Raw genomic sequence first — 17957 nt, forward strand, 5'->3', positions numbered from 1 at the left:
ATGGCAATAACTTGCATATAAGCCTTTAAAATGAGCACTTTGTATTTTTCATGTTCGTGTCTCATTGACTTTAACGGTGTTCACACATATTTTTTGCCTGTTCTACTGCGAACCGAACCGGGGGGGAGGGTTCTTCTCATCCCTAGTGGACGGTCATATCTTGGTAGGTTTACAGTTGTGCCATACTCTTTCCATTTTCAGATGATGGATTGAACAGTGCTCAATGAGATGTTCAAAGCTTGGGATATTTAGTTATAACCTAACCCTGCTTTAAACTTCTCCACAACTTTTATTCCTGACCTGTCTGGTGTGTGCCTTGGGCTTCATGATGCTGGTTGTTCACTAAGGCTGGCCATACATTATACAATTCTTTTTTTTTTTTATTGTACAATTTTCCCTTTAGATTTACCAAAACCGTATAATATGAGGTGAAACCTAAACACTTTCAATTGGTGCAATCAGGCAGGCTCTTGCACTACATGGTTAAAGGTAAATAGAGGAAATTGAACAAGAAAATTGTATAATGTATGGCCAGCCAAAGTTCTCTAACACCTCCTGAGGGCTTCAGAGAACAGCTGTATTTACTGAGATTAAATTACACACAAGTTGACTCTCTATTTACTAATTAGGTGACTTCTGAAGGCAATTGGTTCCACGAGATTTTAGTTAGGGGTATCGGAATAAAGGGGGCCGAATAAAAATGCACACCACACTTTTCATATATTTATTTGGAAAACATTTTGAGAACCATTTATCAATTTCCTTCCACTTCACAATTATATGCCACTTTGTGTTGGTCTATCATATAAAATACCAATAAAATACATTTGTATTTTCTTTTGGTTGTAACATGACAAATGTGGGAAATTTCAAGGGGTATGAATACTTTTTCAAGGCACTGTATAGTTTCTTTATAGGAGGTGTCAGTCTTTAGCCTATAGACTGAGGTCATGTATTAACCTGTGCAGTGCCATGTAGAATGCCTTACACTGGAATGTGAAGATTTATTCTACTATAAACAAATGACGCCATGAATCTACATGGATGTACGTATTAGACCGGTGTAAGGCAGGTAGGTAGATTTTTATAATGCTTTTGGGGGGCGGGGGGATCAGGTTTGGGGTAAGATCAGAAAGATTATCCAGGACCAAGCAGTTATGTTGATAGCTCTACGGGACCAAAAAGGTCAGAGCTCAGGCGAGTCTCAGCTCTGAAGTCTCTGGCAGTCAGTTCTCCCTGGATTCTACAGAATTTTATAGATTTATTATCACTGAGACTGTTCTTGCATCTGCATTCCTGGCTCTTCCACCGATGGCCTGGAGGCTGGCAGGAGAATTCTCGAGAAAAGAGTATTTTTGGAAAGGCGTTTTAATGCCTTTCTTCCTAGCTGTAAAGTGAATACCTGTAAACTATACACTAAGGTTTGGAGGACATTTTTATTCCTCACAAAGAATTTACATACATTCATATTCAATTCCTACAGTTCTGGATTAACTCCAGGAAGGTGTTAAAGTGATTGTAAAGTATAAAATGTTTTAAAAACAATTTACCTCTGCCTTTTTGAACCACTTTAAAAAGGGTTTGTTACTTACCCTTAAGATACAAGTGATGGCCCTTTTGGGTTTTCTGGAAGTTTATTTGGACAAAGATCTATCCAATGTCTAATCTTTTATATAGTGGACACGTCCAGGGCTAGGTGCTGCCTAGAGTATCATGGCCTGATGGATTGCTATTATTTCAGCATCCATCAGTCCTTGTCAGTTAATACTTGCTAGAATTAGAGCTCACTCCTCAGGGTCGATGGCTGCATCTGGAACAAAGAGGGCAGGTACTTCTTGGGAAGAAATCTCTAGGACTGTAGTATGGTTCTCAAGCCATGTTTTATGAAGCACTAACATTTGGAAATCTTGTCCAGCAAGGACTTGTCCTGTGGAAGGAAGGTGTTGAAAGTGTTGCAGTGTAAGGGCTTACCTAGGTTGGAGTCCATGGCGCAGAGATGTACGCTTACCCTTGCAAATACACACAGCCCACGGTAACAAAGATGCAGGTGAGTGACAGCTGCTCCTTCGTCAAGCTTGACGAAGGAGCATGGCCGCCACTTCATTGCAGCCCGTACACTCATGAAACGCGTCGCTTACCAGTGACGTCATCTCTCCTCGCCTGCCTTCCATCTGCGCTTCAGGTCTCGCTTTGAGTTTCGTCTTCACCGTGGCCAGCTTTACCCTCTAGCGGTGTCCAGCATACACAGCCACACACCCGGCAAGCAGGAAGAGACACCCTGACCGATCTGATGATTATTCCCACGATGGATACTTTTAACCTCACTACATGCCTATTGATGTCTACTAAAATATGAGTTGCTTGTACATAACATTTTAATAAATTGTTTTTCACATCTACACCCAGAGGCGCCTTTCTCCTTGTGCTTCTTCTATGAGTTCAATACCACCCAGAGCCACTTGGCTTTCTGCAAGGCAAGGCACGGTAGGGACCGTGGCAGATAGTTCGTCAAAAATATCAAACTAAATCAAAAGAAGAGTTAGAAAACTTCCTTATTCCCTTTTGGGCTTTCTAGAGGGCTTTCTATGTTTTAGAAGTTCCAGCTGGGGAGACTTTCGTCGCTCGCAAGGCTCTTTAAAAAATCTTCAGGTCCTGCTTACGGACTATGGTGCCATTTGAGGCATACGTACAGTCAGGAGGTAGCGGGGACAGAGGCACAGGAACTTCAAGCGGGGACACCGGAACCTCAAGTGGGGACACAGGCACAGGAACGTCTAGCTGGAACATGGGCACAGGGACATCAGACCAGGCAGCAGGTACCGGAACATCAAACTGGCTAGCAGGCACTGGGACGTCAGACTGGGTGCACAGGAACTTCAAGCTGGATAGCAGGCAAAGGTTCAGGGGTGGCAGGAAGGATCCTAGTAGTACCCACTTGCTGAAACTTTGGCTGAGGTGGACGAGTTGGGCAGAGAGAGATACAGTGTCCTCTTACTCCATAATAGAAACAGAGTCCACAGCCTCTCCTCCGCGCGCTCTCTCTCCCTTAGACAGCTTGGACCGGATGGACCCGATCTCCAAAGGTTCCACATCATCCAGGGTAGGAGTGGGTAAAACCTCAGGAGCGTCTAGGCTTTGAGGGGTTAGGGCTTCGTAACTTAGCACAGACTGAAATGGCTTAGTCGTATCTGTACAGGGTATTCCTGTCCCTGGGTACCCATAGGCCACGTGAATTAGGAGCAGACTTGGTAACACTGGTTTTCTTAGAAACTGTAATATAAGAGCAAACATGAAAGCTTCCCAGCTGTCCAAGACTGGACTCCTCTCCTGTAATAGCTGAAAAGCCCATATCTTGATTAGCCCAGTGAGCAGGTTGATGGATGCGCGATCCTTTATAAAGTCAGAGGCATAGGTCCTAGGCTTAAGCGCAAACAACAGCTCGCAATCCATCCTAAAGTTCAAGAATGATGCACAATTCCCATCAAACCTCTCAGGCATCACAACAAACGGTTCCGGACATGCAGGTTCCAGGGTAGGGCGTACTGTGCCTTTAAACAAGCGGACTTCTTGCTGCAACTCAGCAATGGTCTGGCCCAGGCTGGAGACTTGCAGAGCAAGGGAGGTGAGCATCTCTGCCGACTCCATGTTGTTCAGTTCATTATGCAAGGGCTTACCTAGGTTGGAGTCCATGGCGCTGAGATGTACGCTCACCCTTGCAAATACACACAGCCCACGGTAACAAAGAGATAAGCTACTTGGGCTGTGAATCTGTGCACAGGGGCTTGACAGGAATAGCCAAGGGATAGTCGAGGTAAAGCCACAGTCAGGGATTCCAGAAGTCAGGATAACGATAAACAAAGCCAGGGTCTGTAGCTGGGGTCAGTCTTGGAACACTGCAACAGAAGACAGGAGCACAGGAACACTTGGCAAACATGAGAAAATGAACTGACAAAGCCCTCAGAGTGAGACAGGGTTTTATACCCAGCTAATTAGGTAACCTGCCACAGCTGATCCAAGAGTGACAGGTACAAACAGAGTATCGCCCACAGTACTTAATGCTAAACTAGGCATGGCTGGAAAGCAGGCTGAGTAGAACTGAGGTGTGGCTCAGAGGTAAAGAAACAGGAGCAAAAGTGGAAAATGTAGGTGAGGATTACCCCAACAGCAGGTTACTGATAACAAACATTGACTATCACAGAAGTGTGTCTCATCAGAAATTAATGCATATTTTATAATTGTATGATCGCCTAAATAGAGTGTTTTTGTAATGAATACTCTTTACCTCTGCAAATGCAATTGTAACTTGATTTGTATTCTCGCCAATGTTTGTACTTTGGGGCCCTCACCCCTGTTTGGAGTTGAATAAACTTTATATTTGAAAAAAAGAAACAGGAGCAAGAACAGACAGTCATGAGTTCAATACCACCCAGAGCTGTCTGCAAGGCACGGTAGGGACCGTAACATGCAGGCATTAAGACCCCCCCCTGGTATGTTGACTTGTTTATCCTCTAAAGTAGCTGTCCTGGAAGATGATTTGGGTAAACCATGGTTACAATTATTGATAATGGTATTTTCAAGAATCTTCCAGGACAGTGTCCATATTCCCACCCAGGTGTTTTTGGTTTAAAGTGATGATGCTTGAAATTGTTGCATATGGTGGAGGTTTTTTACTTACAACAACTGAGGATGAGGGGTAAGAGGGGCTTTTTTTTAATCTCTTACTGGTTTGTGTTTCTGTGTCTCCTGTTGAAGGCGGAGCCAATCTTTTATTAAAGGATAAGTTTATTGTTTGTTACATGTTACACTCATAATCGGGGTGTAACATGTTACGAACGGACCACCCCCCCCGCCCTTTTTTTAGTCTTCCAACTTTATTCGCCTAGGCCAGTGATGTAGGGTCTCTAATCACGTTGATTCCTGGGATATCCTAGTCACAAAACCCAGGAGTCTTCAGGCGGAGCAGCGAGGAGACAGGATGGCAGTGTGCAGGCATGGCCCTGGGGTGTTAGGGTGCAGGCGTGACTGCAGGGTGTGAATGGGCAGGCGTGGCCAAGAGGTGCGTGATTTTCTTGTATGAAGGACAGAGAAGCAGTTGTTTCCCCTGGAACAGAACGGGCGCTGTCTTCAATTACTCCATGTAAAATATCCTTAGTCAGAAAAGGGGTGAGTGCTGTAATAATATAATTAGGACTGGGAAAGTCACGCTTTTTATTGATGAAATGGGTGTCATAAACCAGGGGTCTCCAAACTTTCTAAACAAGGGCCAGTTTACTGTCTTTCAGGCTGTAGGGAAGCAAGCCTGTGGCCGGTGGGAGTATAAAATGCCCCAGCACATCACTGGTTTTATTGGGAGGATTAGTGCCCCATTGTTGTCAATGAGAAGAATAGTGCCTCATTGAAGGTCTCAGTAGGGAGAATGGTGCTCCTTCATTAGTTCCAGTTGGTGGGATGGTATTCCAAGGGCCAAATAAAAGCAAGTAAAGGGCCACATGGAGCCCCTGGACCGCAGTTTGGAGTCCACTGTTATAAACAAACATTTAATATGATGAAGGCTTTTCTTAATGTATGAGCCTTGACTGAAGTTCCTCTTTAAGCCAGTGTTAGTGAATGCCACAAATGTCAACATTTTTTTTAAGCTCTGGTGAAGGGGGAGTGAGTGTTTGGCCCTTGAAATGTGTTGGCTCTCTTCTGCTATGAATCACATTTTCATCATTGAAAACCTTGTACTCTTGGATGTTTGTTTGGCACTTTCATTGGTTTTTATTTTTTGTCTGTGACACCCGGGGTAGATTCACCCTCTCTATTTGACCTGATGACCATTCCCACAGAGTCAAAAATTTATCTGAAATTGAAGATTTTAGGTTTCTTACCAAAACAGGAGGTGCTGGTAAATCTTCTAATGGGGACATCTGTTCTGCTGACAGCTATCTAAGAGGGAAAATATCCTCACCAGAATGTTCCTCTCGTTTTCTGTTGCTTTTTTGGGACAGGAAGTGATCTGATCAGTTTGAATCAATCCAATACAAAACTAAAAAGTTTTGACTGTACATATACTTGGATATGAATGGTCTATATATTCTGTGATGTGCTAGGATATTTATAATCTCTGTATAAATAAAATCTTTTGTTTTTTCTCTGTTAGAAAGACGCTCCAGTTGCTTTGATTTTGACTCCCACCAGAGAGCTTTCTGTGCAGATTGAGAAACAGGCCCAGGAGCTAATGTTTAAAATTCCTCAGATGAAGACTGCTTTGCTTGTTGGAGGGATGCCATTACCACCTCAGGTCTATAGGCTGAAGCAAAATGTGCAGGTAACCCAACCCGATACTCCATACATCCACTATAAATTAGTCATTTTATGTATCCAGACAAAAACTTTTTTTTTTAAATATTGTCAAATATTAAATCTAATCTCCACACCAAAGAAACAATTATGCCATAAATTTACCTGTGGCAAAACTGTCAAATTTGAAAATTATTATTTTAAAGTCTTGTGTTTTTTGTTTAAAAATAACAAATATATTATACTTGACTGCTCTGTGCAGTGGTTTTGCATAGAGCAGCCCAGATCCTCCTCTTCTCGAATCTCTCACTGGCGCTCTTTGCCCCTCCCTCCTGCCGAGTGCCCCCACAGCAAGCAGCTTGCTATGGGGCACCTGAGCAGGCTCACTCCCCAGCCACTGCTCTGTTTCTGTTCAGACACAGAGCAGGCCACGCCCCCTCTCCCTCATTGGCTTACTGACTTTGACAGGAGCGGGAGCCAATGGCACCCGCTGTTGTCTCAGCCAATGAGGAGAGGGAGAGAGAGAATATGGATAACAAGCTTCTCTTTTTGTGCAGACAAGACAGAAGAAATGAATCACCGCTCAGGTAGACCTGATTCCAGGTGTATGTTAGTAAATCCTTCAGAGGAGGGGAGTCCCAGGTGCTGGCTAAATGCAAATTGAAGCAAGGTTTGGAACAGGAAAATCTGGATGCCGCACACTGGATAAAGTTGAAAAACCTTCTTTATTGTAAAACTTGGATCATCAAAAATACAGGACAATCAGGCAGATAGTACAGACACAGCTGACGCGTTTTGCACTCTAAATCGAGCGCTTACTCATAGCTATGAGTAAGCGCTCGATTTAGAGTGCGAAACGCGTCAGCTGTGTCTGTACTATCTGCCTGATTGTCCTGTATTTTTGATGATCCAAGTTTTACAATAAAGAAGGTTTTTCAACTTTATCCGGTGTGCAGCATCCAGATTTTCCTGTTCCAAACCAAGCTTCTCTTTTTATTATAACTTTTTCATGAAAGTGATCTTAAAGGTTCTTTGGTATATTTAAAAAAAAATAAAAACATGTTATACTTACCTGTTCCTTGCAGTGGTTTTGCACAGAGCAGCCCTGATCCTCTTCTTCTTGGGTCCCCTGTTGGCGCTCCTGGCTCCCCCCCCTTGATCAGTGACCCCCAATAGTAGCTGCTTACTATGGGGGCACTGGTGTGTGCTCATTTCCGAGCCCTGCTCTATTGTCCATAAGACCCATAAAGCTGTGGCTTGGCCCCGCCCCCCACTCTCTCCTCATTGGCTCACTGGCTGTGATTTACAGCAGTGGGAGTCAGTGGCTCCCGCTGCTGTCTCAGCCAATGGGGAGAAAGGGACCCAGGACAGCTGAGGCTCCTGTGCACATCGTTGAATCGAGAGGGGCTCAGGTGATTAGTAGGGTGGGGGCTGTGCGGGGGCCAGCACACGGAAGTTTTTTACCTTCATGCATAGAATGCATGAAGGTAAAAAAACCTTCAGCCTTTACAAACACTTTAATTCTCCTGTTGAGTTTGTGTACGTGCAATTAAAGACACCTTTATTCAGAGAAATACAGAGGCTGCCACCTCTGTTGTCTACAACCTTGGTACTTTCAACACAAGCACTGATTCTTTGAAAATGCAGTGGATCCCTTCTTCCTTTTTATCACTGGCATTTGCTCTGTCTACAGAGACATTACTACAGCTGCAGGTTAACTAATTAATTGTAAAAACATTTCAGCCTGAAAAAAGAGGACACAGATTTCTGAAATATATTTACTTTCTGTATATCTTCAATAAGCATAGCCAGTCATTTTTAAGACCAGTGCACAGCGCTAAATATATCTAAACGGCCAATAATAATGACATAGCAGCATGACAAAGTGCACAGTGCAAAATAAAACAGTATAAGTGGCATAACGTCATCTGTTTATATAGTCCAAAATTGTGTAAAAAGACAAAAGTTCATGTTCAATGGTGATTATGAAAATAGAAATCCAAAAGTTGACTTGAGTCACCACAACGAGTGCTTCCACCACTCAGAAGAGGAGATTGAATACGCTTACCATAAGGTAGCTGTAACCAAGCATATAGTAATGATGGTCAGGATGGTAGTCACAGGAATGGTATCCAAGAGTTGACCTCAAGGTTCTCCACACCAGCCGGGCCACTTGTCAAATTATAAACTCCTACATCCATAGAAAACAAGAAACCTCCACATGGTGTAAAACAGTTTGGTCACGGATTTTATTAAAAGGTAGAAAACTTACATAGATTCCAGAATAATGGACATCATTAAAAACATCTCCTTGTAGTGATCACATAAGCATTGAAAAGGGAAAAAAGGGGCGCAATCACATGACTCATCAGATCGACGCGTTTTGTCCATAGACTTCAATTGGACGAAACACGACGGTTCTGATGAGTCTGCTCCATGTGATTGCGTCCCTTTTTTCCTTTTTCAATGCTTATGTGATCACTACAAGGAGATGTTTTTAATGATGCCCATTATTCCGGAATCTATGTAAGTTATATACCTTTTAATAACATCTGTGACCAAACCATTTTACACCATGTGGAGGTTTCTTGTTTTCTATGGATGTTGGATTTTATAATTTGACATATAGAAATCCAAAATTTGACTTAAGGAGTCACCACAACGAGTGCTTCCACCACCCAGAAGAGGAGATTGAATACCCTTACCATAAGGTAGCTGTAACCAAGCATGTAGTAATGATGGTCAGGATGGTAGTCACAGGAATGGTATCCAAGAGTTGACCTCAAGGTTCTCCACACCAGCCGGGCCACTTGTCAAATGTCAAATGATAAAATCCAACATCCATAGAAAACAAGAAACCTCCACATGGTGTAAAATGGTTTGGTCACAGATGTTATTAAAAGGTATATAACTTACATAGATTCCGGAATAATGGGCATCATTAAAAACATCTCCTTGTAGTGATCACATAAGCATTGAAAAAGGAAAAAAGGGGCGCAATCACATGGAGCAGACTCATCAGAACCGACGTGTTTCGTCCAATTGAAGTCTATGGACAAAACGCGGCGATCTGATGAGTCATGTGATTGCGCCCCTTTTTTCCTTTTTCAATGCTTATGTGATCACTATAAGGAAATGTTTTTAATGATGCCCATTATTCTGGAATCTATGTATGTTTTCTACCTTTTAATAAAATCCGTGACCAAACCGTTTTACACCATGTGGAGGTTTCTTATTTTCTATGGATGTAGGAGTTTATAATTTGACAAGTGGCCCAGCTGGTGTGGAGAACCTTGAGGTCAACTCTTGGATACCATTCCTGTGACTACCATCCTGACCATCATTACTACATGCTTGGTTACAGCTACCTTATGGTAAGGGTATTCAATCTCCTCTTCTGGGTGGTGGATGCACTCGTCGTGGTGACTCCTTAAGTCAAATTTTGGATTTCTATTTTCATAATCACCATTGGACATGAACTTTTGTCTTTTTTCACAATTTTGGACTATTTAAATAGATGATGTTATGTCACTTATATTGTTTCATCTTGCACTGTGCACTTTGTTATACTGATATGTCCTTCTTATTGGCTGTTTAGATATATTTAGCGCTACACTTTTTGTATCTCATATATTCACACAATTTCTGTTGGATTGTAGTGCTGGCTGCTACTGTTTTCTAGTATAGCGCAGTCATTTTTTTATAAACATTTTCATTTTTAAGACCAGTGCCTACTTTGAGTGTGTATTGTATCTAGGCATTGGCCCTTTTCTAAAAGATGGAGCGCTCTTGACTTTCTACTGATTTTTAGTGCTTTGTAAGTCACTGACCCAGAACAAGCATACAGCAAGTGAAGTCCTGATCTGCCTATTCATTTCTGGTCAGTTACTTGAAAGACTTCGGACAAGTAATTACTATTTCCGAGGCCAACAATGGCAACTTACTAGATATTTTAGCTTGAAAATACCACAAAAGTCTATTGCATAATACCCTTCTATACTGTGCCCAGTGCTTTTTGTTGCTTATTGATCATTATAATCCTGCTGACCTTTTACACGTGGTGTTTTTTTTTTTTGTGTTTTTGTTTTTCTTTTAGATTATTATAGCAACTCCTGGAAGGCTTTTGGAAATACTTAAACAAGATTCTGTAAATCTTGCTAAGCTAAAGATTCTGATAGTGGATGAGGTAAGTGATAATGTTGTTGTATAATTAGTGGGAATGCTTTAGCAGTCCCACTATTGTTATTCGATTTTATTAGTGGGACTGCTTTAGCAGTCCCACTATTGTTATTCAATTTTATTTATTTTTAATTAGTGGGAATGCTTTAGCAGTCCCACTATTGTTATTCGATTTTATTTATTATTTTTAATTTTATTCCGTACGTTTTTCGGTAATGCGTAACTTCTGCATACTTTCAGCTATTAAAACCATTCAACTATCAAAATGTTTGTCTCTTTTAGCTGAGGTGTGCTCTTTTTCAACTTTTTTTCTACCATTTATACTTTTTAAAATATTAAGCTTTTTATCACTTTTTTTTAACATTGAAGTCAATGGGAGCATGCTTGAAATCCTTAAATTTTTCTTCCGCTCCCAAAAGTTTCAGCTCCTTCATACTTTCACCTAGAGACACCAAACAAACTTTAAAATGTTTTAAAGTGTTTTGTTGCCATGGTTACCAAAGCTTCTGTTATACACAGAGGGGGGGGGAGGTGGCTGGAGCATCTCAGCTTTAATTACAGAGCCCGGGGGGAGGGGACAGACACACCATGTACTGATTTATAATAGAGGAATATGATGGGGCAGTTTTGATGGCGGTCATTTTAGCAATTTAGCTATTCAGCAATTATTTTTGAAAAAAAATATATATTTTTGAAAAAAAAAAAAATATTTCTGAAAAAAAAAAAATTATTTTTGAAAAAAAAAATTTTTTTGAAAAAAAAAAAATTATTTTTGAAAAAAAAAAAAAAATCATTTTTGAAAAAAAAAAATTATTTTTGAAAAAAAAAAAAATTATTTTTGAAAAAAAAAAATCATTTTTGAAAAAAAAAAAATCATTTTTGAAAAAAAAAAATCATTTTTGAAAAAAAAAAAATTTTTGAAAAAAAAATTTTTGAAAAAAAAAAATATTTTTGAAAAAAAAAAATATTTTTGAAAAAAAAAAAAATATTTTTGAAAAAAAAAAATATTTTTGAAAAAAAAAAAATATTTTTGAAAAAAAAAATTTTTTTGATGGGGCAGTTTTGATGGTGGCAATATGATGGTGCAGTTTTGATGAGGCAATTCTGATGGGGCAGTTTTGATGGTGGCAATATGATGGGACAGTTTTGATGGCAATATGATGGGGGCAATTTTGCTGGGGGCCGTTTTAGCAATTCAGCATTCCCACGCATTTTCCCCAGGAAATGCATTTTCTAGTTTTTAATAATGTTAATAATTTTATTCCGTACGTTTTTTGGTAATGCGTAACTTCTGCATACTTTCAGCTATTAAAACCATTCAACTATTAAAATGTTCGTCTCTTTTAGCTGATGTGTGCTCTTTTTCAACTTTTTTTCTACCATTTATACTTTTTAAAATATTAAGCTTTTTAACACTTTTTTTAACATTGAAGTCAATGGGAGCATGCTTGAAATCCTTAAATTCTTCTTCCGCTCCCAAAAGTTTCAGCTCCTTCATACTTTCACCTAGAGACACCAAACAAACTTTAAAATGTTCACAAAATATTCAGCTATCTGGCTATATCTTTTCATTTTGATAACTTTTACAGTTTTTGAGAAAAAGCTTTTTGTTTAGAGGTCATTTCAGGAAATTTTATGCATTAATCAGAGTGTACTGTGTTTGTTTTGTTGCCATGGTTACCAAAGCTTCTGTTATACACAGGGGGGGAGGTGGCTGGAGCATCTCAGCTCTGATTACAGAGCCCCGGGGGAGGGGACAGACACACCATGTACTGATTTATAATAGAGGAATATGATGGGGCAGTTTTGATGGGGCAATTCTGATGGGGCAGTTTTGATGGTGGCAATATGATGGGGCAGTTTTATTGGTGGCAATTATGATGGGTCAGTTTTGATGGGGGCAGTTTTGATGGTGGCAATATGATGGGGGCAGTTTTGATGGGGCAATTCTGATGGGGCAGTTTTGATGGTGGCAATATGACGGGGCAGTTTTGATGGGGCAATTCTGATGGGGCAGTTTTGATGGTGGCAATATGATGGTGGCAATATGATGGGGCAGTTTTGATGGGGCAGTTTTGATGGGGCAATTCTGATGGGGCAATTCTGATGGTGGCAATATGATGGGGCAGTTTTGATGGGACAATTCTGATGGGGCAGTTTTGATGGTGGCAATATGATGGGGCAGTTTTGATAGGGCAATTCTGATGGGGCAGTTTTGATGGGGCAATTCTGATGGGGCAGTTTTGATGGGGGCAGTTTTGATGGTGGCAATATGATGGGGCAGTTCTGATGGGGCAGTTTTGATGGTGGCAATATGATGGGGCAGTTTTGATGGGGACAATTTTGATGGGGCAATTCTAATGGGGCAGTTTTGATGGCAATATGATGGGGGCAGTTTTGATGTTGGCAATATGATGGGGCAGTTTTGATGGTGGTAATATGATGGGGCAGTTTTGATGGTGGTAATATGATGGGGCAATTCTGATGGGGCAGTTTTGATGGTGGCAATATGATGGGGCAGTTTTAATGGGGACAATTTTGATGGGGCAATTCTGATGGGGCAGTTTTGATGGCGGCCGTTTTAGCAATTTAGCTATTTAGCATTCCCACGCATTTTCCCCAGGAAATGCATTTTCTAGTTTTAATTTTAATTTTAATTTTAATTTTATTCCGTACGTTTTTTGGTTCTGCGTAACTTCTGCATACTTTCAGCTATTAAAACCATTCAACTATTAAAATGTTCGTCTCTCTTAGCTGATGTGTGCTCTTTTTCAACTTTTTTTCTACCATTTATACTTTTTAAAATATTAAGCTTTTTAACACTTTTTTTTAACATTGAAGTCAATGGGAGCATGCTTGAAATCCTTAAATTCTTCTTCCGCTCCCAAAAGTTTCAGCTCCTTCATACTTTCACCTAGAGACACCAAACAAACTTTAAAATGTTCACAAAATATTCAGCTATCTGGCTATATCTTTTCAGTTTGATATCTTTTACAGTTTTTGAGAAAAAGCTTTTTGTTTAGAGGTCATTTCAGGAAATTTTAGCCATTAATCAGAGTGTACTGTGTTTGTTTTGTTGCCATGGTTACCAAAGCTTCTGTTATACACAGGGGGGGAGGTGGCTGGAGCATCTCAGCTCTGATTACAGAGCCCGGGGGAGGGGACAGACACACCATGTACTGATTTATAATAGAGGAATATGATGGGGCAGTTTTGATGGGGTAACTCTGATGGGGCAGTTTTGATGGTGGCAATTATGATGGGGCAATTCTGATGGGGCAGTTTTGATGGTGGCAATATGATGGGGCAGTTTTGATGGGGACAATTTTTATGGAGCAGTTTTAAAGGTGGCAATATGATGGGGCAGTTTTGATGGGGGCAGTTTTGATGGTGGCAATATGATGGGGCAGTTTTAATGGGGACAATTTTGATGGGGCAGTTTTGATGGCAGTATGATGGGGCATTTTTGATGGCGGTCGTTTTAGCAATTTAGCTATTCAGCAATTATTTTTGAAAAAAAATATATATTTTTGAAAAAAAAAAAAATATTTTTGAAAAAAAAAAATTATTTTTGAAAAAAAAAAAATCATTTTTGAAAAAAAATATATATATTTTTGAAAAAAAAAAAATTATTTTTGAAAAAAAAAAAAATCATTTTTGAAAAAAAAAAAATATTTTTGAAAAAAAAAAAAATATTTTTGAAAAAAAAAATTACTTTTGAAAAAAAAAAATTACTTTTAGTTTTGATGGGGCAATTCTGATGGGGCAGTTTTGATGGGGACAATTTTGATGGGGCAATTCTAATGGGGCAGTTTTGATGGCAATATGATGGGGGCAGTTTTGATGGTGGTAATATGATGGGGCAATTCTGATGGGGCAGTTTTGATGGTGGCAATATGATGGGGCAGTTTTGATGGGGCAATTCTGATGGTGGAATTCTGATGGTGGCAATATGATGGGACAATTTTGATGGAGCAATTCTGATGGGGCAGTTTTGATGGTGGCAATATGATGGGGCAGTTTTAATGGGGACAATTTTGATGGGGCAATTTTGATGGGGCAATTCTGATGGGGCAGTTTTGATGGCAGTATGATGGGGCAGTTTTGATGGCAGTATGATGGGGCAGTTTTGATGGCGGCCATTTTAGCAATTTAGCTATTCAGCATTCCCACGCATTTTCCCCAGGAAATGCATTTTCTAGTTATTGGGAATGCTTTAGCAGTCCCACTATTGTTATTCGTTTTTTTATTATTAGTGGGAGTGCTTTAGCACTCCCACTATTGTTATTCGTTTTTTTATTATCTTTCTTCTTATTCCGTACGTTTTTTGGTTCTGCGTAACTTCTGCATACTTTCAGCTATTAAAACCATTCAACTATTAAAATTTTCGTCTCTTTTAGCTGAGGTGTGCTCTTTTTCAACTTTTTTTCTACCATTTATACTTTTTAAAATATTAAGCTTTTTAACACTTTTTTTTTAACATTGAAGTCAATGGGAGCATGCTTGAAATCCTTAAATTCTTCTTCCGCTCCCAAAAGTTTCAGCTCCTTCATACTTTCACCTAGAGACACCAAACAAACTTTAAAATGTTCACAAAATATTCAGCTATCTGGCTATATCTTTTCAGTTTGATATCTTTTACAGTTTTTGAGAAAAAGCTTTTTGTTTAGAGGTCATTTCAGGAAATTTTAGCCATTAATCAGAGTGTACTGTGTTTGTTTTGTTGCCATGGTTACCAAAGCTTCTGTTATACACAAGGGGGAGGTGGCTGGAGCATCTCAGCTCTGATTACAGAGCCCCGGGGGAGGGGACAGACACACCATGTACTGATTTATAACAGAGGAATATGATGGGGCAGTTTTGATGGGGTAATTCTGATGGGGCAGTTTTGATGGTGGCAATATGATGGGGCAGTTTTGATGGGGCAATTCTGATGGGGCAGTTTTGATGGTGGCAATATGATGGGGCAGTTTTGATGGGGACAATTTTTATGGAGCAGTTTTAAAGGTGGCAATATGATGGGGCAGTTTTGATGGGGGCAGTTTTGATGGGGGCAGTTTTGATGGTGGCAATATGATGGGGCAGTTTTGATGGGGCAGTTTTGATGGGGCAGTTTTGATGGGGCAGTTTTGATGGTGGAAATATGATGGGGCAGTTTTGATAGGGCAATTCTGATGGGGCAGTTTTGATAGGGCAATTCTGATGGGGCAGTTTTGATGGGGGGCAGTTTTGATGGTGGCAATATGATGGGGCAGTTTTGTTGGGGCAATTCTGATGGGGCAGTTTTGATGGTGGCAATATGATGGGGCAGTTTTGATGGGGACAATTTTGATGGGGCAATTCTAATGGGGCAGTTTTGATGGCAATATGATGGGGGAAGTTTTGATGGTGGCAATATGACGGGGCAGTTTTGATGGGGCAATTCTGATGGGGCAGTTTTGATGGGGCAATTCTGATGGGGCAGTTTTGATGGTGGAAATATGATGGGGCAGTTTTGATAGGGCAATTCTGATGGGGCAGTTTTGATGGGGGCAATATGATGGGGCAGTTTTGTTGGGGCAATTCTGATGGGGCAGTTTTGATGGTGGCAATATGATGGGGCAGTTTTGATGGTGGCAATATGATGGGGCAGTTTTGATGGGGACAATTTTGATGGGGCAATTCTGATGGGGCAGTTTTGATGGCAATATGATGGGGGAAGTTTTGATGGTGGCAATATGATGGGGCAGTTTTGATGGTGGTAATATGATGGGGCAATTCTGATGGGGCAATTCTGATGGGGCAGTTTTGATGGTGGCAATATGATGGGGCAGTTTTGATGGTGGCAATATGATGGGGCAGTTTTGATGGTGGTAATATGATGGGGCAATTCTGATGGGGCAGTTTTGATGGTGGCAATATGATGGGGCAGTTTTGATGGTGGCAATATGGTGGGGCAGTTTTGATGGGGACAATTTTGATGGGGCAATTTTAATGGGGACAATTTTGATGGGGCAATTCTGATGGGTCAGTTTTGATGGCGGCCATTTTAGCAATTTAGCTATTCAGCATTCCCACGCATTTTCCCCAGGAAATGCATTTTCTAGTATTAAATTATTCCTCAGTTTTTGCAATCCTGCTCCAGTGTAAGTTGAGCAGGCCATAGACCAGTGATGGCGAACCTTGGCACCCCTGATGTTTTGGAACTACATTTCCCATGATGCTTATGCACTCTGCAGTGTAGTTGAGCATCATGGGAAATGTAGTTCCAAAACATCTGGAGTGCCAAGGTTCGCTATCACTGCCATAGACGGTTACAAATTTGTCCGGTTTAGCAGGGACAGGACAAATTTTGATCATTGTGTGGTTGTCTTTGCTTGAAAGCAGTTTATTGTGTAATAGATTTTCTGTAGAAGGAGAATGTTGGGAAAACTTTTCTCGATCAGTGGCTGCATTCATTGATCGGTGTATTGTGACAGCTGCGAGTCCCACTGTAAGAATACAATGTCCTGGTGGGGCAGGGGATCCTTCTATCTATGATCTGGAAAGGGTGTGTGTGTGCTGCTCAGGCTCGGTAGAGAGGGGGTATGTGAATGGTGTAACAGCTGCTGTTAAAATGCTGACAGGGTATGGACTTTGTCGCAGTAAGTGGGCTTAGCACTATATGACCATATAGTGTGACCAAACCCCCGTATTTTTTGAATATGTTCAGGTGTTCTTAACTATCCCTGCAGGAAATGTCATTCTTGTATGTGTGCGCTGTAAAATATTTTGTAAGGTATGGAGCCCATCCTGGATCCTGCAAGGGTTCAAGAAAAAAATGGGTAGCCCATGGAAATCGTGCATCTAAGATGTCCTAGAGAGGTGAATGGAGTGGCAACCTCAGCCTGGACTCCAACCAGGCGATGCCCCCAAGGCATTTCACTCCACCCCCTGGAGCTTAGTTAACGGAATCCTTATATCTACCTCATTTGTGTGGCTGGAGGAATCGTGTTGTGTTTTGTAGGGCCAGCTTAAGACTAGCTAATAGTAATAATAATTATTTAAGGACACTTATTCACTCTTCTGGTGCATATGCAAAACCATATAGATATTACACCTTGACAGGACACAAAAGTGAGCATGTCAACGCACACCCATAACCATGGGCTGTAACTAGGGTAGTCTGGCTAGCTAAAATGTTGAATATGGTATAGAATCTTTTAGACAGTTATGTTTATATATATCTTAAACATTTGTTCCAAGCTACTATGTTATTGTCCTATCTGCCTAACTTAAAGCGGGATTCCGGCCGGGAAAAAAAAAAAATTATCCAAACACTATAGCTGCTGACTTTAAATAAGCACACTTACCTGTCCTGGGTGCCCGCGATGTCGGCCGCCTGAGACCGACCCGTCCCTCGGCTCTCGGGTCCCGGCACCACCATCCTAACTAAGGGAAACAGGCAGTGGAGTCTTGCGGCTTCACTGCCCGTTTCCTACTGCGCATGCGCGAGTCGCGCAGCGCTTTGTAAATGG

At 40.9% G+C, this 17957-nt stretch overlaps 1 protein-coding gene across 1 annotated transcript in view; it reads left to right on the forward strand.

The window, feature by feature from the left end:
* Positions 1-17957, forward strand: part of DDX59 (DEAD-box helicase 59) — a 46404-nt gene that overhangs the window by 11292 nt on the left and 17155 nt on the right. Inside the window, exons 2-3 of the mRNA XM_073592946.1 lie at positions 6143-6310; positions 10379-10468. Coding sequence (XP_073449047.1) covers positions 6143-6310; positions 10379-10468 — 258 coding nt within the window. The remainder of the gene's footprint in view (positions 1-6142; positions 6311-10378; positions 10469-17957) is intronic.

Source organism: Aquarana catesbeiana, linkage group LG07 (genome assembly GCF_042186555.1).
Source record: "Aquarana catesbeiana isolate 2022-GZ linkage group LG07, ASM4218655v1, whole genome shotgun sequence".
In the NCBI taxonomy this organism is placed as follows: Eukaryota; Metazoa; Chordata; class Amphibia; order Anura; family Ranidae; genus Aquarana; species Aquarana catesbeiana.